Raw genomic sequence first — 25,584 nt, forward strand, 5'->3', positions numbered from 1 at the left:
TCATCAAGGGAATGAATATTAATTACCTTAATGAGTGGGCACCCGTGATAGCCCAGCAGCTTCTGGAAGCCGACGGCTGCGGCTGTAACTGTGCGTGCTATAAGAGAAATGAATATTCATTACCAGCGGGCACAGGGTTTAGCCGCAGCCGCTGGCTCCTGCCTCCTGTGACCAACTGCTCCGCCGCTCCCACTCCCCTGCCATCTTCTGTTATAATGACTCGTGTATAAGCCGAAGGGGGCATTTTCAGCACAAAAAAAATGTGCTGAAAAACTCGACTTATACATGAGTATATACGGTACTATGTCTTGATAAAACAATAGAATTCAAAAAGAGTATACTTATATTTTCACAAGTATTTTTTGGTCAGTATAGCCCCCCCGAGGCTGCTTGCACCTTCATGACCAGGCTAATTTTTTAAAATCTGACCAGCTGACCAGTATCACTTTTTGTGGTAATGACTCTGGAACGCTTCAACGGATCTCAGTGATTCTGAGATTTTGTTTTTTCCTAAAATATTGTACTTCTTGTTAGTGGTAAAAATTTCTTTGATATGACTTTTGGCGAACATTTTGAAAATGTATCAATTTTCAAACTTTTAATTTGTATACCCTTAAATCGGAGAGTTATGTCACACAAAATAGTTAATAAATAACATTTTACACATTTTTGAAAAAAAAATTTTTTGTTAGGCAGTTATAAGGGTTAAAAGGTGACCAGCGATTTTCTTATTTTTTTATTTTTTCAACAAGATTTACAATACCGTTTTTTTAGGGACTATATTACATTTGAAGTGACTATCTGTATGACAGGAAATACCCAAGAGTGACACCATTCTTAAAACTGCACCCCTCAAGGTGCTCACAACCATAGTGAAGAAGTTTATTAACCTTTCAGGTGCTTCACAGCAATTTTTAGAATATGGAAGGAAAAAAATGAACATTTAACTTTTTCACAAAAATGTCAATTAGACCAATTTTTTTTATTTTCACAAGGGTAACCGAAAAAAATGGACCACAAAATTTGTGCAATTTCTCCTGAACATGCCGATACCCCACTTGTGGGGGAAAACCACTGTTTGGGCGCATGGCAGGGCTCGGAAGGAAAGGACCGCCATGTGACTTTTTGAATGTTAAATTTCCTGGAATAATTAGCGGACGCAATGTCTCATTTGGAGAGCCCCTGATAAGCCTACACAGTGGAAATCCCCCACATGTGACACCATTTTGGAAACTAGACCCCTCATGGAACTTTTCTAGATGTATGGTGAGCACCTTGAACCCCCAGGTGCTTCTCAGAAGTTTATAACATTGAGCCATGAAAAAGCCATGAAAATGAAAAAAATCACGTTTTCCTACAAAATTGTTTTTATTTTGTCCAATATTTTGCATTTTCTTAAGCGGAACAGGAGAAATTGCCTAATACAATTTGTTGGGCAATTTCTCATGAGTACGCCAATACTCAACATGTGGGGGAAAACTACTATTTGGGCACATGGCACGGCTCAGAATGGAAGGAGTAAGGTTTTGCAACGTAGACTTTGATGTAATTGTGTGCAGGTGTCATATCGTATTTGGATAGCCCCTGGTGTGCCAGAAGTGACCAAATTTTGGAAACTAGACCCCCTCAGGGAATTTATCTAGCCATGTGGTGAGCACCTTGAGCCCCCAGGTGCTTTACAGAATTTTGCAACTTTGATCTGTGAAAATGAACAAACATTTTTTTTCCCCCACAAAACTGTTGTTTTTTGGCATTTTGTTTGGCCAATTCACTATATCTCCCGACTCTTCCAGATAAAATGGTGAAAGAAGTCCTCCTGTGTTCTCGCTGAGAACAAAATGATCCTCTTCTCCCCCAACCTCATCTATCTGGGGGATAGTTGGGAGGCCACCATTCATAGGCGAACCTTGATCTATTGTGTATGGAGGAGGCCTATTGTCGATTCTTGCATGGTGCTTTATTGGTTACTGTCATTGTAATTAGGTTTTGCTGCTATTTTGAGCGGACGTTCTGGTGAATATCCTATGCAATTTGTAACAGCATTTCTCTGTTCATGACATTAGGTATTTATAAACCTGATCTTTCCACAAACCAAGACAAATATCACAATACCTAAGGAGATTAAGCTGCATGACATATTTTTGTTGTTTTAAATGAAATTGCAGCTTTTCCTGAAGCTTGATGTCCCATTGTTCGTGCCTTCCTTATTTGTCTGATCTATAAAGTCTGTTTATTCAGTAATGGTAGTTTTCTATGTTGGATTATTATACACTTTGTTTGGGAAATGTGTATTTGCTAGCTCAACTGGGGCTAAGAAGAGTTAAGAAGGATACGTAAAGTGAGAACACAAGAGGAGCTAGAGGAATATTAGTACCAGTAGGCTCACGTCATTGTTCTTTGTGCTTCTGTATGATTCACTGTACCAGTATATTCATTAAACATAATGGACAAATCTGCTAAGCTTACTGTCATCATTTTTATTTCATAAATCATTAGTAGGCATGAAAAAAAAAACAACTTTGTAATACATCTTATCAGAGAAGTCTGCTTTTTTTTCTCCTCTTGGACTGATCCTTCATTCTCAATTCACAGGTAAAATCTGTATTCAGTGAAGACAGATTGTTATGTTACGGATATAGGAGATGACAGTTGCTACTAATAAAATTCTATGTAGAGGGGGGAGGTAAGAGGAGGAGGGAGGAGCTCTGATTCTAACTCCTTTCTTCCCTGCCCTCTATATAAAATCTTATCAGTAGCAATTATTATCTCCTATCTGAGGAATGGAAAAAATCTGTCTTCACTGAATACAGATTTAACCCCAGAATTGAGAATTTTGAAAGTGAGTAATCAGTCTTGATGGAGAAAGATGCAGATTTCTTTGATATATTACAAAGTTGCTTATTGTCATATGTACTATTGATTTATGGAATAAAAAAAATTAAACAATGGTTACTCTTTATGTTATTAGCAAAAAGAGAGAGTAATTATGATTTATTTTTTGAAAAGTATAGATAATGTGGACAGGTTAGGTGTGACAAGATACAGATGAACATTTCTGAAGCATGTTTCATATAACTCCGCATTTGTGCTTTTTCTGTTATTCATCATGGACATGTTTGAATTCATTGGCAACTAGTTGTTATTCTATTTGTCATAGAGCTCTGTCTTTAGACAGTTTGATTGTATCTGCACCTATTGGACTATATCAAAGTGTGAATGGTCACCCACCCAGATGATAACACCTACTTATCAATTAATTCATACAATTCTTAAAAGATTAATGACAGATTACAAAGTTCTAAGAAAAGATTTCCACTATCGTCATTTTAGATGAAATATGTGACTTATTAAAAACATGTCTGGAGTGGTGATAGGACCTCTTTAATAACCATCCCGTTTTTTTATTGAGTCACATTTTACTCTAGTTCCAACATTTCCATTTTATGGACCAACTTATTACCATATGTAGTACAATATGAATATCTTTACAAAACAATTATGGTGCAATTATGATAATCAACAACTCACCCTGTTATCATAGAAGCTGATCAGATTAGTTTGACAGGACCAATCTCTCATAAATCCCTCTATAAAAAAAGTATATTTGTGTAACCTTTTAGAATCGTAAGAAAAAATTAAGTGTAGTAGAAAAGAAACTATAAAAGGGGAAAAAGTACATTTTCAGAAACCATGCTGTTAGATTACTGTAATTATCTGTTAACTGGAAGCTGTCAGCGGCATTTTACTAAGTTAAGTACAGACAGGACCATCTTGGCGCTATCATACTGATTAAAATGACACCTTAGGTGAGGAAATCCATTTTGTAGATTTTCTTTAACCCTAGTTTGAAGTTTCCTTGTATTCATATCTTCGTGTATTGGGGCGGGCCTGTGGTCAGGGTCTTCAGCTTTGTTCTGTCCCCTCGACTGTGTCTAGGTGTCTTTTCTTCTTTATTTAAAATCTATATTTTAAATCCCCATTGGCGGGCGGCACTTGAGCAGATTGAGCTCTTGGAAGTCTTCAAGAAAACGGCGCAAGCGGCTGTGTGTGCTCGGTGCCCCTGGTGCCATTTCACTGAAGCGCACCATTACATTCATCTGCGCAAGCGCTGCCTGTAGCTAGCACTAATAGCGGGCTTCAGGAAAATGGCACCGGTAGCAGTGAGCAATCTATGCCATTTTCCTAAAGATTTCCAAGAGCTCAAGCGTTGCCCACAGCTAGTTTGGCACTGGCACAAAATCTTAAAGAAGAAGAAAAGACACACAGTAGAGGGGAGGGGAGGGGAAGGGACGGATGAAAGCTGAAGACTGTACCCACAGGTCTGCTCCGATACACAAAGATGTGAATGCAAGGAAATTTCAAACTAGGATTAAAGAAAAGCTTCAAAACGGATTTCTTCACCAGAGGTAGAAAAATATTAAGATTTAAGATTCCTCAATGGTTGATACCTTTTAATGGCTAACTGTAAAGATAGTAACAAATCTACTGGCTAGAACAGTACAAAGATATATATCATTCCTGCATTCACCTGAGGTATCATTTTAAAGGGAACCTGTCACCTCTTTTTTGGCTTACCATCTAATAACATCAGATAACTGAGCATCAGCTATGCATTCCATAACTACTTCTGAAACCCCCTGACTCCCCATGTATCACCCATAAAACCTTTTTTATTGCTCCCGCGCTGTATGGTAATGTGTTTGGTCCGGTCCAATGGGTGTTGCTTCGGTTCCCTCACTCCACCCCTCCTCGGCTTGCTGTACCCATTCCTTGCTGTGAATATAGCAGATCGCGAAGCGAGGTGGAGTGAGGGAACCGAAGCAACGCCCATTGGCCTGGACCGACCATATTGCTATGCAGCACGGGAGCAATAAAAAAGTTTTTTATGGGTGATACCTGGGGAGTCAGGGGATTTCAGAAGCAGTTGTGGAACGCATAGCTGACACTGAGTTAACTGATATTTTTAGCTGGTAGGCCAAAAAAGAGGTGACAGGTTCCCTTTAACCAGTATGAGAATGCCAATATGGCCCTGTCTGTACTTTACTTAGTAAAATGCTGCTCAGGTTCTCATTAACACCTAATTCCAACATCCATGTTTGTTTACATAGAGAAATTTTTTTTTTACTAATGTCATCAGTGTTTTGTATCATGAGTGTTTGATGAGTTTTTACCATGAGTTTTTCACATAAGAGATAAATAAATTGCATAGCTTCTCCTGTCCTGTGCAATGTTCATCATGGATTTTTACTAACACATAGGCTTATATTTGTACTTTTCATCTGTGATGCTCGCAAAAAAACAGACGTTTCCTTAATCTTAGCATGGACACACAGTACGCAAAAAAACAGGACATGTGAACAGCCCCATAGATTATAATGTGCATTGTGACCTATCCGTGTAAATCACAGAACACGAATGTGAAACTGACAAATGAGTGATGCCTAAGACTGTTTTTTTTGCGTTGTGGTGTGCATCAACTACAGGAGTGTACAAAGGGTGTAGCATGTACACTTTCTTGAAAAGCAGTAACTAAAATCCTCAGTCAGAAATGTAGAGGTCGATTAAATGAAGCAGATCTCCCAGTGGAAACTTCTGCAATACCCAATAAAGTATCATTTTCTGTGTGCTGCATGATTAATTCTGCGTATTATTCCTACCATCTTAGAAATGTTACACATAGGTCACACTTTCTTGTGGGAATCATATCCAATTGGTAACTTGTTTCAGTCCATTCACATCTAATCTAATGTCTGAAAGGGAGTAAAATTACATTTGGTTTAACTATTAAGCCGGCTGTCTGTAAAATATCAATTTCAACTCCCATTGTGTTATTTTTGTCTTTTTTGCAGACTGTGATATATTCGTCTTTGTTATGCTTTTCAATAGGAAGATAATCATTTCTGCAAAGTCTTTGTATAGTTGAGGTGTCTAAGTTGGGTAATCACTCTTTTTTTTCCCCCCTTTGTTCTCAGAATTGCGTATTGGTGAAGGGGTTTGTTGGTCGGAATCCTGATGGACTCAGCTTGCATTTTGTGTATCTGTTGCAGCGGTATGAAGGCAACTATACATGCATTGTTTCATATGAGGAAAATGGAAGAGCTTACAATCTGACTAGAACCACTTATGTCAAAGCTATAGGTAAGTCAATCCTTCCGGATGAGGGTGTGGAAATTAATTATATATAAAATAATTATTTATTGCTATATAGTTAAGTAGAGGTAAATGAATACAGCAATAGTTGGGAAGAGCCCACTATAAATCTCTCACAAATCAATAGTGAAAACAGCAAAGTGAGATCCAAAACGTAACTTTTCATAAGTATATAAAGTGTAAAATGTGCTGTCTAAAAGGGTTATGAATGCAAAAAAGCATTATAACAAGCCTAAAAATACAATCAGATACACCATATAGATGTTCTAATCATGTAGGTTAATTGTATACATTGGAGAAGGATATTGCCCATCAAGGTGCCTATGTCTACCTCCCCACTAATATTCAAATCCAGTTCCGCAATATATAATGACTGGACGGAATATCTTGGGCTGTGTTCACACACAGCGTTTTTTTCGCGGTTTTTCCCATGGATTTGCCAAAAAATCCGCGGGAAAACCGCGATAAAGAAGCTTCCCATTCATTTCTATGCATTTTGCACTTTTTGTGCACATTGATGCATTTTTTACCACGAAAAAAACGCATCGCGCTAAAAAATGCAGCATGCTCATTAATTTCGTGTTTTTTTCCGCGTTTCTGATTAGTTCAGTGCGTTTGGAAAACGCGCAGAATAAAACCGCACAAAAAACGCGCAAAAATCGCGGTTAAAACGCGCAGTTTCTGGGAAGGGAGTCCTGTTTTCAAGCAGAAATTTTCTGCTACTTGTGCACTTAGCCTTACTCTGCTATATACAGCCAACCGATGTAGAATTAAGAACACAATCTCAATAAATTTTATCCAATAAATTGACAATGGTCACAGAGAGGCAGTCATAAATACAGTGGCCCTCAATTTAAGGCTATACGGTGGGTACGGAAAGTATTCAGACCCCTTTAAATTTTTCACTCTTTTTTCATTGCAGGCATTTGGTAAATTCAAAAAAGTTCATTTTTTTCTCATTAATGTACACTCTGCACCCCATCTTGACTGAAAAAAAAACAGACTAGGTATGAGAAAGGTGACCGTAGAATCTCAATGTTCCATTAGATACAAAGAAAGTAAAGAAAATGTACCGTATTTTTCGGATTATAAGACGCACTGTTTTCTCCCAGAATTTTTTGGGGAAATGGGGGTGTGTCTTATAATGCGGATATACCTTACGGCCACGGTGGAGCAGGGTCCCAGGGTCGCTGCTGGAGGAGGCAAGAGTGGGGCGTTGCTGCAGGTCACAGGATGGAATGAGGGGTGTTCGGTGGTGCGGGGGCTGTGCCGACATTTAGTGAAAGCCTAGAGCCCCCGCACTTACATGATTTACTGTGCGGTGGACTCCAGGAAAATGGCTGCCGGGGCATTTGCAGATGGAGATTTCGGCACCAAGATCTCGGGAGAGGAGATATCAGCACTGTCAAAACTATAGGTAAGTGAATCCTTCCAGATGAGGCTGTTGGTATTAGTTATAAATTAAATAATTTATTGCTATGTAATCATATAGAGGTAACAAAGCTGAGCTTCAAATTTTCAAGGTTCGAAATGTTTCCTTAGTAAATTGGATTTTGAAATATGTTTGCATACTAATTGACAATTTGTAAAATGTAGATCAATTTCACCATAATGATTCCGCTATGAATGCCCTGCTACTGTAATCAGAATAATAGAGATAATAAATGTTCAGTGAATTAGCAGAAACATAAAAATATGGCAGTCAGTCCTCATTACACCTGAAAGCTTACTCGTCAAAAATTGCTTTAAAAAATATTTTAAATGCAAAGTGGTATGACTTCATAAAATATGCTAAGTATTGTCCATTCATACTTACATAAGCAATTTATAAAAAGCAAAAAAAGAAGAAATATGCAGCACTCACAAATGTAGCTGAAAAACTGTGAGTCTTTATTTCACATAATTTCCATCAAATGTGTGAACATGCAGGATGTGGAGGAATGCTAGGGGAGGGAGGTGCCGGACAACGGCCGTTTCGCGATTACTCGCTTCTACGGGTCCAAAAAGGCCCAAATCCCCACTACTGACCCAGCCCCTAACTAACAGGCCATTAAAATCATAAACTTATTTGCATTTTAAAAAAATATATTTAGTAACTGTCAAGGGTCAAAGTCTTTAGTCAGTTAAAACGGACTTTGTGCAACTGTTGTTCTGGTAAAATGAGTATGGGAAAATCAAAAGCACTATTGTCCTATACCACAGATAATAATAATAATAACAGATGATGCTGCGGTGGCGGTGAAACATGTTGAGTCAGTTCAGACTAGTTTCCTGAAACAACTTCCCATTGCAGAGTCTAGCACTCATAACCTATAATATTATATTTTTCAAGAAAGTCATCCTGGCCTTCCTTGAGCTTGATTACTGAATTGACAATTACAACATCATAAGGCAGAGAGTTCCATAGTCTTACTGCTCTTAAAGTAAAGAATCACGGTCTGTGATGAAGATTAAAACTTGAGCAGAAGATGCCCGATTGTAAGTAATTTCAGGCCGAAATGTAAATAGATCATTGGATCTACAGACAGTCCCTTAGTTATAAACTAGACAGGTTCTGTAGCGTTCTTCATAACCCTGTTATATATGCAAGTTTGAACAGGGCCGGGAAAAAAAAACTTCACCGCTGACTTCTCCGACCACGATGCTGCTTACAACCTGCCATCTCATAGTCTTCTTTCTGCCATCACCTGCTACATCTCCTGCCTCTTCACTATAGATTGTGCACTCAGCTATAGTGTGAGCTTTTTTACACTATTCCAAAAAAACCCCTCAGGGGTCAAATGTTTCACACAGCCTAGAGAGTATCCCAGGCTCCACTTGGTAGTGACAGGGACAGTCACACTAGTTTGTTAAGCACCTTGCCACTGCAGGGCCTGTGGACTTAACGGATAACACTAATTCTATATATCCTTTCCTACTGCTTTATATCTAAGTGACACCCCTGATGAATCCCCACCATTGGGGAAGAAACACGTTGGGAGCTTCTGTCTGTTTTTCCCCCTATCAGTGGGGGTGTCCACTACAGGATCCACTTGGGGCCTGTCCTTGTTAGGACAGGAGTAACACTGGGGCACGACAGGGAGTGTAGGGGAATACTCTACATTAACACTGGTTTTCCCATGTCTCGGCTCCCCATGAGTGGATAGTCTCTCCAGCAGGATACGCCCTGATGCTTAAATGCTATATCTAATACCAATGGTGAGACCAAACCATTTTTTTACTGAGCACTGGTTCACATGAGCACTTTTTTGTAATGTTTTTGTGTGTTATGTCCTTTTATTGTTTCATTAAAGGTCATGTTTTAATTGACTTTATGTGGGATACCCTCTAGGCTGTGTGCAACTCTTCACTATAGACCAGGACTTCAGGCTGCATCCAGGGAGGATACTGCACATCATAAGATCGCAAAGTCTATTTTGATGCTTTTAACCCCTTAATGTCTATGGACGTGCACAGTCTGTCATGGCTGGATGTAACTTCCCGCACCAGGACGGACTCTGAACGTCCTGCCTTTGAACTGTTACTGCTTGTAAACAATCAGTTTCAGTTCAGTGCCAACAGCTGTCTATGACAGCTGGGGGGGCAGGGACCTAGTTAACCCCTTCAGTGAACACCATAAAAAAAACACAAAAAAGTAGCAAATTATACTTTTTCCAAGTGGTATCATCATACCGCGTGGAAAAAGTGCAATAACACGCGATCAAAAAGACAGATATAAATAAACATGGTACCGCTGAAAACGTCATCTTGTCCCGCAAAAAACGAGCCGCGATACAGCATCATGAGACGAAAAATAAAAATGTTATAGCTCGCACAATAAAGTGATGCAAAAATAATTATTTTTTTCTATAAAAGTTTTTATTGTGTAAAAAAACACCATACATAAAAAAAGATATAAATGAGGTATCGCTGTAATCGTAGTGACCCGAAGAATAAAGCTGCCATACTAATTTTACCACATGCGGAACGAAGGAAAAAAAAAAAAAGCAATTCCTGAATTGCTTGTTTTTGTTCATTCTGCCTCCACAAAAATCGGAATAGAAAGCGATCAAAAACCGTTACGTGCCCGAAAATGGTACCAATAAAAACGTCAGCTCATCCCGCAAAAAACAAGCCCACACATAACTCTGTTGCCGGAATACGGAAAAATTATAGCTCTCAAAATACGGAGATGCAAACATTTCTTACAAAAATTCTTACAAAAAGATACGTCTTTTAGTGTGTGACAGAAGCTAAACACGAAAAAAGGATATAAATCTGGTATCACTGTAATCACACCAACCTGAAGAATAAAGTCGCCTCATCACTAATACCGCACGAGGAACGGCGTAAAAAATAAAACCAATTCTTCACCTTTTGTGGATTTGTGCATTCTGCCTCCCAAAGATCGCAGTAAGGCGATCACAGTGGTTTACCCCCACATATATGGGGTATCAGCGTACTGAGGACAAATTGCACAACAACTTTTGGGGTCCAATTTCTCCTGTTACCCTTGTGAAAATAAAAATTTGGGGGCAAAAAGATCATTTTTGTGGAAAAAAATATGATTTTTTTATTTTCACGGCTCTACGTTATAAACTTCTGTGAAGCACTTGGGGGTTCAAAGTGCTCACCACACATCTAGATAAGCTCCTTGGGGGGTCTAGTTTCCAAAAATGGGGTCACTTGTGGGGGGTTTCCACTGTTTAAGCACATCAGAGGCTCTGCAAATGCAACATGACGCCTGCAGACCATTCCATCAAAGTCTGTATTCCAAAACGGCACTCATTCCCTTCCGAGCTCTCCCATGCGCCCAAACAGTGGTTCCACCCCACATATGGGGTATCAGCGTACTCAGGACAAATTGCCCAACAACTTTTGGGGTCCTGTTACCCTTGGGAAAATAAAAATTGGGGATGAAAAGATCATTTTTGTGGAAGAAATATGATTTTCTAACTTTACGGCTCTACGTTATAAACTTCTGTGAAGACCTTGGGGGTTCCAAGTTCTCACCACATATCTAGATAAGTTCCTTGGGGGGTCTAGTTTTCAAAATGGGGTCACTTATGGGGGGTTTCCAATGTTTAGGTACATCAGGGGCTCTCCAAACGCGACATGACGTCCGCTCTCGATTCCAGCCAATTTGACATTCAGAATCTCAAATGATGCTCCTTCCCTTCTGACCACTGCCGTGCGCCTAAAGATTGGTCTTCCTCCACACATGGGGTATCGGTGTACTCAGGAGAAATTGCACAACAAATATTGTGATTCATTTTCTCCTGAAACCCTTGACAAAATAAAAAAAATTGTGTCCAAAAAAAATTTTGGGGAAAAAAGTTAAATGTTATTTTTTTTTCCTTCCACATTACTTCAATTCTTGTGAAGTACCTAAAGGGTTAATAAACTTCTCGAATGTGGTTTTGAACACCTTGAGGGGTGCAGTTTTTAGAATGGTGTCATTTTGGGGTATTTTCTGTCATATTGACCCCTCATAGTGACTTCAAATGTGATTTGTTCCCTAGAAAAAATGGTTTTGTAAATTTTGTTGTAAAAATAAGAAATCGCTGGTCAAATTTTAAACCGTATAACTTCCTAATAAAAAAAAAAAATTTTGGTTCCAAAATTGTGCTGATGTAAAGTAGACATGTGGGAAATGTTATGTATATACTATTTTTTGTCACATATCTCTCTGATTAAGGGCATAAAAATAAAAAAGTTTGAAAATTGCAAAATTTTAACAATTTTCGCCATATTTCCATTTTTTTCATAAATAAACGCAAGTCATATCGAAGAAATTTCACCACTAACATGAAGTACAATATGTCTCAAAAAAAAAAGTCAGAATCAGCAGGATCTATTGAAGCGTTCCAGAGTTATAAGCACATAAAGGGACAGTGGTCCGATTTCAAAATTAAGGCCTGGTCATTAACCTACAAAATGGCTTGGTCGTTAAGGGGTTAAGACAGTACTTACAAGGGACTCTGTCGGCATTGAATGACTGTTGAAACCAAGTAAAGACGCTTGGTGCAGTATAGCGTGGCCAATCATTGATATACACCTTCCCACCTGCTTATTTTCCATCTATCTCCATCTTTCTCTCGCTCCATGAAGCCAGAGCTGTCAATCACAAGGGGGGAGAGGGGAGAATAAGAGAAAACAAGCAGATGGAAAGGTGTATTCAAATGATTGGCCCGTCATGAAGCACTGATCTTCATGGTGTTTGTTTGAACAGTCATGCTGTGCTGGCAGAGTCCCTATAATTTCCTGTTGGGTAAAAGAGGTAACATTTTATGGAGAATTTATGGTACTGGATTTTGTTATCTGTGTAAATACTGTAGAGAAGAAGATCTTAAAAAGGAACTGTACTTTTGACCAGCAAAAATCAGTAGTACAGGTTATTTTAAAAAACTGTAATGTATGTTATCAGAGAAACCAGCTTCCCCATTTATCAGACCAATCTTATCCTCCTGCCCCCTGAACTTGTCATCCACTGTGAAAAAGCATCTTAAGTCTATCTTGCTTAAAGGAGAGGGACTGCAGGAGACATGTGACACAGCCCATTATCCTCTATAGATAAGGGATGGAGAGGAGAAGTGTGGACCATGGGAGGGAACAGAAAGAGGCAGACAGAAAAACACTGTGCAGAGCTCTCTATCAAGTGTTTAACCTCACATCAGAGCTTGTTTCAGGTCAAGATAGCTCAGCTCTACTCTATAATGTCCTCCATGTTGCTACAGCTTGTTTCTTAGCTAAAATATGGATAAAAAGCAGGCGTTCCCCTTTCTGTGGGGTGCTGTCAATGGCTGAAATCTCTGCCGCTCGTCTCCTTCCCCCAACTATCAGTGGATTGCAAATTGCAGATAGAACATGCAGAGGGGAAGCCTGGTGAAAATGCAAGATACCAGTCACATAATAAATAGAAATTGTGTTATTCCTCAAGTGCTCACACCGGACACCTTATTCTGAAAAGTTGAGTGAAAGCGCAATTACTCATTAAATAGATTTTTCCTTTCCCTTATCTCCATCCAACGGTTTACCCAGGTTATTTTTTTATGGGCCATCAATATCCTTTTTCAGTCTTTGTTTACATAGTTGAACATGTTTGGATTATTTTTTACTTTCTTTGGTAATGAGTCCCTCTGTCTCAATATTTGCTACCTCTAATTTTTATTAAACAGATTACGTACTTTATATCTCTTTCATTATTCTCTATAGTTTTTAATGTGTCATCACCAAAGTCTTGTTTTGGTACACTAATGTTTTCTTTTTTGTAATTTATTATGCCCCTTACAGCTTTATTTAGCCCCTCGGGGTTTTTTTTCCTATTTCTGAGGCTGGTTTCACATTTGCGTTTTTTAGCGCTGGAAAAAAACGCATATGTGCGCATGCGTTTTTTCCCCTATATTTAACATGGGTGCGCATACCTGCGCGCTTGTAAGCGCATGTATGCGATTTTCATGCGCTGCGTTTTTTTGGGGTGTGCGTTTGTATTTTCCAGACGCAGCATGTTGCATTTTTTGGCCCTGCAAAAAAGCGCATGCGCACGTTTTGCGCTAAAAATGGCCATTATAGCCTATGGATGCGCATATGTGCGCACTGGCATGCTCATGTATGCGTTTTTTTGCATATGCGTTTTTTTTTTTTAACCATGGAATTTAGGGGTTTGGGTTAGAGTTAGGGTTAGTTAAGGGGGTTTAGGGTTAGGGTCAGGGTCAGGGTTGGGGTTTGGGTCAGGGTTAGGGTTAAGTATGGTTTGGTTAAGGGTTAGGGTCAGGGTTAGGGTCAGGATTAGGGTTAAGTATGGTTTGGTTAAGGGTTAGGGTCAGGGTTAGGGTCAGGGTTAGGGTTAGGGTCAGGGTTAGGGTTAAGTATGGTTTGGTTAAGGGTTAGGGTCAGGGTTAGGGTCAGGATTAGGGTTAAGTATGGTTTGGTTAAGGGTCAGGGTTAGGGTTAGGGTCAGGGTTAGGGTTAAGTATGGTTTTGTTAAGGGTTAGGGTCATGGTTAGGGTCAGGATTAGGGTTAAGTATGGTTTGGTTAAGGGTTAGGGTCAGGGTTAGGGTTAGGGTCAGGGTTAGGGTCAGGGTTAGGGTCAGGGTTAGGGTTAAGTATGGTTTGGTTAAGGGTTAGGGTCAGGGTTAGGGTCAGGATTAGGGTTAAGTATGGTTTGGTTAAGGGTTAGGGTCAGGGTTAGGGTCAGGGTTAGGGTCAGGGTTAGGGTTAAGTATGGTTTGGTTAAGGGTTAGGATCAGGGTTAGGGTCAGGATTAGGGTTAAGTATGGTTTGGTTAAGGGTTAGGGTCAGGGTTAGGGTCAGGGTTAGGGTTAGGGTTATGGTCAAGGTTAGGGTTAGGGTCAGGGTTAGGGTTAAGTATGGTTTTGTTAAGGGTTAGGGTTAGGGTCAGGGTTAGGGTCAGGGTTAGGGTTAGGGTCAGGGTTAGGGTTAGTTAGGGTTTAGGGTTTGGGTTAGGGTTAAGTATGATTTGGTTAAGGGTTAGGGTCAGGGTTAGGGTTAGGGTCAGGTTTAGGGTTAGTAAAGTCATGGTTTGGGTTAGTGTGAGGGGCCACCTAATGTTGGAAAAAAACGCAAACGCGGTAAAAACGCATAAAAACGCTGCGTTTTTTTCATGCATGCTCATAAAAATGCTTGAAAAAAACGCAGCAGTTGTATGCTTTTGTATGCGTTTTTTCAATGCGGGAAAAACGCGCTGCAAAAAAAAGCAAGTGTGAAACTAGCCTAACTTGTTTATTCTCATATGGTACATACTGTGCACATGACCTATTCAGGATGCTTTTAAAAGTATACCATTTGCTTTGAGTTCTCTTATTTTTGAGGACATTGTCCATCGAGCATCACTATTAGATTGATCCAGTGCCCACTGCCATTATTTTTTTAATTTAAATTCTATCTCCATTACAAACTTGACCTTTACCTTCTGAAAGCATACCATGCTCAAAACGCCATGATTTACAGCCGCCAAAACTAAGATCTGTTTCTTATTAGTGTACGTCGTGTAAGTGGTATATATCATATTTTATGCTACTTACATTATCAAATTATATTTATATCATATTTTATGCTACATACATTATCAAATTCTATTTATACAATTATGTTTTTATATATTTTTATGTTTAGATATGATAGATTTGCTTCCTTCAACTGTTATTGTCATCTCCACAAATCAGTAGTCAACAAATGCTTCCAAATGCAAGCAATTTTATAGTTTAGCGCTTATTAAACTTCCCAGCCGTTCTTTAGATATTAACACTTTTTTTAGTGTTTACAGCTCATTGCCTGTGAGACCAACCACTAGATATCAGAAAATGTGCAGTGCTAACAAGCTTTTTTCTATTGACCCTATGTGTGCTGGTTTGAAGTTAGCAAGGATCACTAGAGCACCCTGTTACCTCCTAATCTGACCATCTTTCACCGCAATGCTTACAAGCTAGACAGCAGCTGTAGTCAGTCTCCAAGGCAGTGAGCTGTGAAAAAAAAGGAAAAGAGAAGTTTTGCTATTTCAAGAACAGCTAAAATTTTTAATAACCAGTAATTTGCAAAATAATAGCAAGTAGTATCTAACAATATCATCTATGGTAATAAGCCTTCAAATGCATAGGTTGCTGTAATGCAGTATACTTTTATTACAAATGTGGGCATATTGTAATTGCAATGTGCAAGAGTAACTTTAAAAATTTTAAAGAAAGTTCTAAAAATCCTGTACTCTAAATTTTTATGATTTGATATTTTTGTGTCGTTTTAGCTTCACTTATGCATGCAAAACCACCTGTAATGATAACTCCAAATGACAAACAAACCTTCGAATTTATAGCAGGTGAGTAAACTATGCTATTACAACTGTTTCTATAATTTATGCAATTGTTTATACTGTTTATACAATTTTTGACTAAAGACTTTTGGGTCCGATGCAACAAGACGGTCATTGTTCACGCCGGTCTTGATGAGGGGTCGTGCTTGAGTCAGACACTCTTGATTCATGAAGAGGCCTGGACCTCTTCATGAATCAGGAGCGTTGGAGGAGTGGTGTACATCTCCGTGTGCACCTCGCCACAAATCCTAGTGTAGTGTAGCGAAAAGCGCCGCTGTCTCGCCCCAGCTCCACCTATGTTGTTGGAGCTGGGAGAAACTGGCATGAGAACGCCAAGAGCCGCAAAAAGTAGTCATAACTCCAAGTTACACCTACATTTTGTGACTTTTCAAGGCTTTTATACTAGAATTCAGGTGTGAAAACTTTGATATATCAGGCCTTTAAGTTGACCTTTTATTAAGTTGTGCAATTACAGTGCTTTGAAACCATTTAACTCTTGCAGATGTGACCTACTAAAAGCATCTCTGTAGTCTTCACTTTGTATTTGGAGAACATTCCTATAGAATATTTACAAAAAGAAAAAATAGGTATTAGACCTACCGGTAATGATGTTTCCAGGAGTCCATCCTGACAGCACCATGGAGGATGTCCTCCTCCTCTTTACAGGGACAGGAAAAGCACACGAGAGGTTAAAAGGATCCGCCCCACCCATCTCCCTCAGTGATTTGACAAGTACCACAATGTGGATAATGCACGTAAAATTTTAATAGTACAATCATATTACAGCATATGACATATATAACATAATATAGCATAGTATAATATAACAGGGAGGGAACTACCCGTGCTGTCAGGATGGACTCCTGGAAACATCATTACCGGTAGGTCTAATACCTATTTTCCAGGACGTCCCCCTGACAGCACCATGGAGAGTACCAAAGCACCTCCCCTAGGGTGGGACTACCGCCTGGAGAACCTTTCTCCCAAATGCGGTTTGCTGACTAGCCGTCTCAACAAGCTTATAGTGCTTGCAGAAAGTATTAAGTTTGGCCCAGGTTGCTGCCGTGCAGATCTGATCAACCGAGGCGCCCGCCCGTTCGGCCCATGAGGCCGATACTGCCCTGGTAGAGTGGGCTCTTAGTGTATCTGGCGGGTTTGCGCCTTCCGCCTGATAGGTGTCGGCGATTACTGACGTAATCCATCTGGCGATAGTTGCCTTAGAGGCTTTTTTCCCCCCTGTTTTTACCCCAAAAAAGGACGAATAGATTTGGGTCGATACGCCAACTGTTTGTGACTTCTAAATAATTAATAACCGCGCGTCTCACATCCAGCGAGTGAAGACGCTGCTCTTTCTCGTTCCGTGAATTGTCACAGAATGATGGTAACACTATCTCCTGGTTTATATTTTGCTGGGAGGCTACCTTTGGGATAAATGCCGGGTCTAATCTCAGAACTATACAGTCTTCTCTGATCTGGAGATATGGGTCTCTAGTGGATAGGGCCTGGATCTCTCCAATTCTTTTGGCTGTGGTAATGGCTACGAGGAAGGCCTTTCTGCGGTGAGAGTTGAGATAGACATCTCCTTACCGGGAATGCCGGAATCCCTACATAAGAACCTGAGTACGAGGCCAAGGTCCCAAGGCGGAGTGAGCTGTCTAATCGTGGGGCGAAGCCTCTGCGTGGCCTTTACAAATCTTATTACCCAGGGATGAGATGCTAACGGGTAATCGAAATATGAGCTTAAGGCCGAAATTTGAACTTTTAAAGTGCTAGGCTTAAGACCTTTATCAAACCCTGCCTGTAAGAAGTCTAAAATGCTAGGGAGGTCAGGGGTAACCCCCACAAGATCGGAACTGCCACCGTCCAGACAAAACTTCTTCCAAATCTTCCGGTATATTGCGGATGTAACCGGCTTCCTGCTGGCCTGAAGGATCGATATGACCTGGTCTGATAAGCCCTTTGCCTTTAAGATGTTTCTTTCAGGATCCAGGCCGAGAGGTGAAGTCCTGCTGGATTTTGGTGGCAGATCGGGCCCTGGTGGATGAGGTCCTTCCATGGAGGTAGCTCCACCGGGTTTCCCACTGCCATGGCTCCCAGTAGGGAAAACCAACTTCTCTTCGACCAGTATGGAACCACCACTATTACTTTTGTGCGGTCCTCGCGGATCTTCCTTAACACTGTCGGTATGAGAGCCAGTGGTGGGAATGTGTACGAGAGGGGTTCTTTCCAAGTCTGGCTCAGGGCGGCCACCCCTTCTGGGTGGTCTGCCGGGTTCAGGGAATAAAATCTGGAGACCTTTGCGTTTCTTTGATTTGCGAACAGGTCTATACTGGGGGTTCCCCAACGTTGACACAGCCGGTGAAAAATTTCTCCGTTCAATTCCCATTCCGTCGGGTAGACCTGTTGTCTGCTTAGGTAGTCTGCCACCATGTTCAGGGAGCCCTCTAGATGGACTGCCGTTCCCGAGAGCACTGTTCTTTCTGCCCAAGAGAATATTTTTCCCGCTAAGGCCTGGAGGGGTTGGTGCCTGGGTCCTCCTTGGTGTTTCAGGAATGACACTGCTGTTGTCTTGTTGGATAACACCCGGACGTGTCGATTCTTTATGATTGGACGGATCCGCAACAGAGCTTCCCAGACCGCGTAGAGCTCCCTGTAGTTGGAGGATCTGTTTCCGAACTCTGCCGGCCATCTCCCCTGGAAAATCTTCCCTTCTATGTGGGCTCCCCATCCCCACGTACTGGCGTCTGTGGTGAGTACCACGTATGGAGAGGTTGTCCATAAAACACCGACCTGGAGATTTCTGGCCCGTGTCCACCACCGTAGTGACTTTCTCACTGGCCCTGATAGCGTTATGGGTCCGTCGAGTGAAGTCTGCCTCCTGTTCCATACTTCAAGAATCTGCTTTTGTAACGTTCTTGAGTGGGACTGGGCCCATCTGACACACGGGATGCAGGCCGTCATAAGGACCTCCATTGCTTCTCGTATGGAAGAGCGATGCTTTAAGAGGTCCCTGGCTCTATCCTGAATTATCTTCAGCCTGCGCTCTGGTAGCAGGGATATCCTCTCTTGTGAATCCAAGAGTACACCAAGGAAGACCTTCCTGCGTTCTGGTATAAGGTCTGATTTTTGCCAGTTGATTTTCCAGTCGAGGAACTCCATTAGAGATGTTGTTCGGTTTCTGTTTCGGATGAGCGCTTCTTCTGATGCTGCCACCAGGAGGAAGTCGTCTAGGTATGGGATGATTATGATACCCTGACTCCTCAGTAAGGCAACTATCTCCGCTACCAACTTTGTGAAGATTCGGGGGGCCGAGTCCAGGCCGAATGGAAGGCATTGGAACTGGAAGTGGCAGGTCCGGGTTGGAAATTTTACTGCAAATCTTAGTAAACTCTGGGATGAGGGGTGGATAGGGACCTGATAATGCGCACTCTTCAGGTCGAAAGTGCACATGACCGCGTCTCTGTCTATTAATTGTATTGCGGACCGGATAGATTCCACCCAGAATCTTTTGTACCTGACCCAGGTATTTAGAGGCTTTAAATTTATAATAGTTCGAGCCTCGCCAGACAGCTTCGCAATGGAGAGCAGGGAGGAGTAGTGTCCTTCCCCTTTCTGTCAGAGAAACTGGCACTATAACCTCTGATGTGATCATTTCGTGTATGTCCGCCCACATTGGTGAGTCCCTCTGGACTATAGTAGGGATAGTATATCTGTCGGGGGGGGAATAGAGCTCTATCCTGTAGCCCTCCGTGATGGTTCTGAGGACCCACTGATTCTGGGTAACCCGGGACCAGTTTGCCGCAAAATGGCGAAGTCTTCCCCCAATACCTATGGCGTCATTGCCTCCTAGACCTGGAGGTTGACAGAAAAAGAGAGTCCTTGCTTCTCCCGCCTTGGCCGTGGGGGCTTCTGTATGAGCCCCTACTAGACCTAACCTGGGTCCTAGGATCTGTCTGTCTCCTATAGAAGGGCACTCTCCGAAAGGGCTGGGGCCGCTTAGGCCTTTCCTCTGGGAATCCCTTATTTTTGTCGGACACTAGCTCCACTCCAAGATATTATCCTCCAGGGCTGGTCCGAAAACTCTTAGACCTGAGAAGGGAAGGGAACAGAGTTTTGCTTTAGAGGCATTGTCTCCTGACCATGATTTAAGCCAGACCGCTCTTCGGGTGGCATTAGAGAGGGAGCTATTTCTGGCTGCAAATCTTACTGATTCGGCCGACGTATCTGACAGGAACGCCGTGGCCGACTTCATGAGGGGAAGGGAGGCTAGAATCTCAGACCTAAGGGTCTTGTTGGTAAGGTGATCCTCCAACTGCCCCAACCACAAAAACATAGATCTGGCCACCGAGGTGGCTGCTATGTTAGCCCTGATAAGGGCCCCCGAGGTCTCCCAAGTTCTTTTTAATAGAACATCCGCCTTCCTGTCCATCGGATCCCGGAGACTAGATGAGTCTTCGAATGGTATGGTGGTCTTCTTGGTTACCTTGGCCACCGGAACGTCAATTTTCGGAACCTCCTCCCACGACCGTGTTTCCTCCGGGTCAAACGGCAGTCGACCTTTGAAGTCCCGGGATAGCACCAGACGTCTTTCCGCGTCCTTCCACTCCTCGCGGATCATTGTCTTTATGTATTCACTTACGGGAAACACTGTCTGGGTTCGAGACACGAGACCTCCAAACATTAGGTCCTGCCTGGATTGCGGTTTAGGAACTTCCTCCATCTGCATGGTGTTCCTCACCGCCTGGACTAAATCGTCCGTGTCCTCAAGTCTGAACAGGTATTTCCTGCCCTGATCCTGCTTGTCTGCCAGGATTTCCATCTGAGTCCCGGAAGTCGGACCTCTCCTTGGAGCTTGGCTCGGACATCTCCGCCTCCCACCTGGGATGCTTCCGGCTTGGCCCTGGGCTGGGGGATCGCTGCTCGAGACTGCCTCTGGAGGCCCGGACCTCCTCATGAATCAGGGATCTCTTCTCGGCTAGGAGGGACGGCTGCTCTTCACCTATCACCCTTGACGTGCAGGGCCCGCAGAGAGTTTTATCGTAGGTGTCTGGCAGCTTTACCCTGCATACCGGGCATTTGACCGTTTTAGACGCGGCCTTTGCCGGGTCCTTGACCACTGTCGGGGAGGGCGCTGGGGTTCCCTTATCCTGGTGATAAAGGGTAGGGTAATCAGGCTATTACACTGGCCGCAGGGGATGGCATGGGGAGGGAGCTCAGCGCCAGGCGCACTTACCCTTCCGATCGTCTACTCTGCGTCCATCTGTCCTGCGCTTCCAGAGAGATGCCAGGCTCCTGGAGCGCGCGCAGACATTTCAAAGCCTGCGCGTGACGTCACCGGAAGTGACGCGCGCTCTCTGCGATAGGCCGGGAATCTCCTCTGGCCACTTCCTCCTGCGTGCCCCGCCTCCTGATGCTGCCGTCCGCCCGACCAGCTGCCTGCGGGGGACCAGCCTTCGCCACACCGGTGGCCAAACATGGAGCCGAGAGCCTCCCGCCGGGAGGAGCGGCTCCTCCAGGAGCGACGTCCTGCTCCTGGGCTTTGGGGCAGAGGGACTCCCCACCGGGAAGTTTCGGCCCTGGGCGTCTTCTCAGGGGGATGACTTGGACCGGCCGCACAATCCCCCTGAGCCCGGTGAGTACGCTTGCTACGCTCCTCTCGCGTGTCCCTCCATGCAGGGACAGGAAAAACACTGAGGGAGATGGGTGGGGCGGAACCTTTTAACCTCTCTTGTGCTTTTCCTGTCCCTGTAAGGAGGAGGAGGTCGTCCTCCATGGTGCTGTCAGGGGGACGTCCTGGAAAATGGCTTTGCCAAAGGAGTTTTCCATCTCTGTAAAATTTTTGCATTTGTCTAAAATAACAAAAAGAGTAATAATGATCACATTACCAATCACCTACCTCCCTTACATTGATACCTACATGTTCTCCAGTAGTTTTTGACAGCTGTCCGCCAAGAAATGACAGTGCTTTTTTAAGATATTTTAGATTAAGGGGGCCATTACTATTTCAAAAACTTGTGGGATAAAAAAAAACATTCCACTGTTTTCTTTGTCTAATATAAAAATCACATATTTTTCAGTATGATAAATGTGAAAAGATGAGACACCTGTAAAGTGGGAAATAATTTCTCACACTAGAGACTTGAAATACAAATTGATCGTTCAGTCAAAATCATAGTATGATGAAGATTGGCGCTGTAGAGTGAAGCAAGCTGCGCATATTTTTTTATATTTAAAAAAAAAAATACCATTAGGAATGAGGATAATATGATGAGCAGATTAATTCTGTGAATAGCTTTTTATGATTTATTCTAAAAGCAGTCATTTACCTCCTATGTAGTAAAGTTGTTGATGTAACCTTGTCTTACAATAGCCATGACCAAAGCTGGTGACAGCAGGTAAAGGGTCGGACATGCTAGTTAGATGATCAACATAGATATTCATGTTGTGTGCTCTTCCCTTTTTTGCTATAAGAAACGGTGACCAATACATTCTAATGGGAAACTTATTGCATTAATTTATCTCAAAAGAATAATGTTTCTGTATAATTTTTAGTGATTTCTTAATTTATTTTTAATTCGAATACCAAGCATAGTTTTCATTGTCTTTTTGCTAGTAATTATGTTCTTGCATAGCCTGCTTATTAACATGTAGAGAAGAAATAAAATGTTAATTCTACATTAAAAACTTAATAAGGAGTAGATGCCCTAGAATCTACTCATGCATGTAGGCATGACACTGGTATTGTTGATGCTCCGGTTGGAAACCTCCGTTAACCAAACCTTCCAAGTTGAATACCCCAAAAACCTCACCCCAACCCATGCCCCAAAATAAAACAAAGACACTGTAAATTTAGATAATTTTGGCCACAGCAGCCTTTATTTATACAACATACAAATATTTAACAATAATAGAAATAAAACACTGGGAGGGTCCTTGAAGCTCTCAAAATCTGGTGATTAACCAAACAAAGAACTGTGGACATAACGGACCATAAATTACTTCCTGTCGTTACCTCACTGACTCGGGAGCACCAATACCTCGAGGAGTTCCATTATTCACTTAAACTCTGGGGATCCAACAAACCTTTGCCGAAGATCCTCCCAAAATCATCAGACCAAACCATAATATTTAACCAGTTGGGGAATCCATATACCCATGGACCCCCCAGACCAATTTAGCACCAACTTCAAGGACCCCTCCAACCACAACGAAGGCCTTTGACCACCTCAAATGCCTGAGACCCCCCACAACAGAATGGTTTGGCCCTTTCAATTCCGTCCTGTAAACCAAGCGCCCAAAGATCACTGCCTACAGCGTTCAAATGCCCCAATCCGCCAACCAAAATTTCTTGTCATGTTTTTCCAACTCAAAATGACCAACCGCAACGCCCCCATTCTTACACACGAAACTGGACATGGTCCTGTTGACTTTTATTCTGGCTTTATTAATTCTTTCTTCTGATCTAGCGTTATGCCAACATTTTTGCAGAACAATTTCCGACCACACAACGGTCAACCCTCTAAAAGCACCAATAACCAAAGCAAATCATTCTTAATGTAATTTACTTATTCCCGAAAAGGGGCAAACCCCCAGGTCATTACCCACAAAATGTAATACCAAAATATCAGGTAGCCTATCAAGCCTGGCACTGCTAGGCACCTCCTGCAGAACCCTGCTCCAAGCCACCTGATCGCTGCCACATTCCTGGAAAAACCAAGCTGCCTCCCTTCACGCCACACATTTGCACGCCGCGCTCCCCAGTGGACATACGAATGGACCAAGATCCAAATCATCAAGGGGTCAGAATCTACAAGAAAACACAAAAAACTTACCACAGTCCCTTCCCACCAACAACCACAATATCAGATCAATTGTGCAAATCCGCCGCAGCTTCCTGAGGCCTAATATATCTTATAGTGCCTTGAATCCCATCTCCCAATCTGCTGCACTACCTCAGCACCCAAACAACAAACTGCTGCTGCCGTTGTCGCCCCAATCCAAAAAGAATGAGATGCAAATCGCCAAATCCTTCCAAAACAAAGTAATAAACTGAAACTTTGATAAAAAGGAACCATCAGCATGACACAGTAACGGCCCCCCTTGGCAAGGCCGAACACACCTATAAAACTGAAAACAGCGTACAGGACACATCAAGGACTTTTCCACAGCTCCTAATACCAACTGCTTACCCTTTCCTTCTTGATCAGTTTTTGACCGTCTGATCCAGAACTCCAACCCCCCATTCGTGACCACCACGTCCCTGGCTAAAAGACCCCCCCCCCACTGCTTTTACTGGGGGACATGATCTCCCCCACCATTAAAGCTTCAAAAAAGCCATGTGAAAAAAACAAACGAAAAAGACCTGCCTCAAAATCCAAACTACAGATCTTATCCAAAACCCCACCCAGTTGTTCCAACACGTTAAACAACACTGGATGCCTACAATCACCCCGACTACCACCTCGCCTAAACCCTTTCAATGCCTGTTTCACCAAAAAAACACTTTTGTCAAATCCCTCTGACCCTGAAGCCTGAAGGCAAAAGCCAAACCGCGCTAATCCACGAGACCTTCGCCGATGACCAACCTTCCGCAGCCCCTGACTCAACCACAGTAATAGAGTTCCCAACTGGTCTGCAGCAGTGCCACAACCAGCACACGACCCCAACCAACCTTCCCATGAACACCATACCGATTGGTAAACAGCCCACTTGTTGGCAGCAAGTGGCGATTTAATCAAAGAGTCTGCATCCCGGAGACCACACTGCAAAGCTTCACCGGGCACTCCAAACCCTTGTCCTCCACCTCCGGGGCCAACGACCGAAAACTCTCCCACTGCGAAAGAGATAGCGAGTCAGCAATAGAATTCTTTACACCTGGCACATGAGAAGCCGTGACGTATGCATTTATAGACAGGCAGGTCAAAACCAGTTGCCGAAGTACATGAATCACCGGAGGCGAAGATGATGTCAAACTATTAATCACACACACTACCCCCATGTTATCGCAATTAAAACGTACCCTTCTGTCCTGAAAATCCCTCCTCCATAAATGCACGGGAATGGGAAAAATCTCCAACAACGCAATATTCTTGACCAGACTTGACAAAAAACAAAACAATCCTCCTGCCACCTGGAAGCACACCACTGACCTCTGAAGTATGCCCCAAAACCAACCCCACCTGAGGCATCCGTAAGCAAATCCAAATCAACGTTTCCCACCGCCTCCTCCGTAAGTAATGAACGCCCGTTATATTGCTCTAAAAACCTATCCCAAACCTCCAAATCAGCTCTGTGTTCCCCAGATAGCCGAACGTAATGATGTAACGCTTGAACTCCCGCAGTGGCGCTAGCCAATCGATGAGAAAAAGCTCTCCCCATTGAGATAATACAGCAAGCAAAATTCAGCTTACCGAGAAGCGATTCAACTTCCTGCAAAGGCAACTTTTCAAACCACCTCAACCGAGCCACCTCTTCCCGCAAATCTACAACCTTCTCCTCCGGCAATCTGAACTCCCAATTAACAGAGTCAATCACGATGCTCAAAAAAGAATGGCTCTTACAGGGCCCTTCCGTTTTTCCCGGAGCTAACGGTACCCCAAAACGCTTCGCCATCCACTCAACTGCCCTC

The 25,584-nt window shown here is 42.5% G+C and overlaps 1 protein-coding gene across 3 annotated transcripts in view; it reads left to right on the forward strand.

The window, feature by feature from the left end:
* IL1RAP (interleukin 1 receptor accessory protein) overlaps positions 1-25,584 on the forward strand; it is a 340,076-nt gene that overhangs the window by 265,781 nt on the left and 48,711 nt on the right. For all 3 annotated transcript variants that reach the window (XM_073589429.1, XM_073589428.1, XM_073589430.1), the window contains exons 5-6: positions 5,973-6,138; positions 15,891-15,962. In XM_073589429.1, coding sequence (XP_073445530.1) covers positions 5,973-6,138; positions 15,891-15,962 — 238 coding nt within the window. The remainder of the gene's footprint in view (positions 1-5,972; positions 6,139-15,890; positions 15,963-25,584) is intronic.

This window comes from Dendrobates tinctorius, unplaced genomic scaffold (genome assembly GCF_039654945.1).
Source record: "Dendrobates tinctorius isolate UK_male_01 unplaced genomic scaffold, ASM3965494v1 ptg000107l, whole genome shotgun sequence".
NCBI classification, from domain to species: Eukaryota; Metazoa; Chordata; class Amphibia; order Anura; family Dendrobatidae; genus Dendrobates; species Dendrobates tinctorius.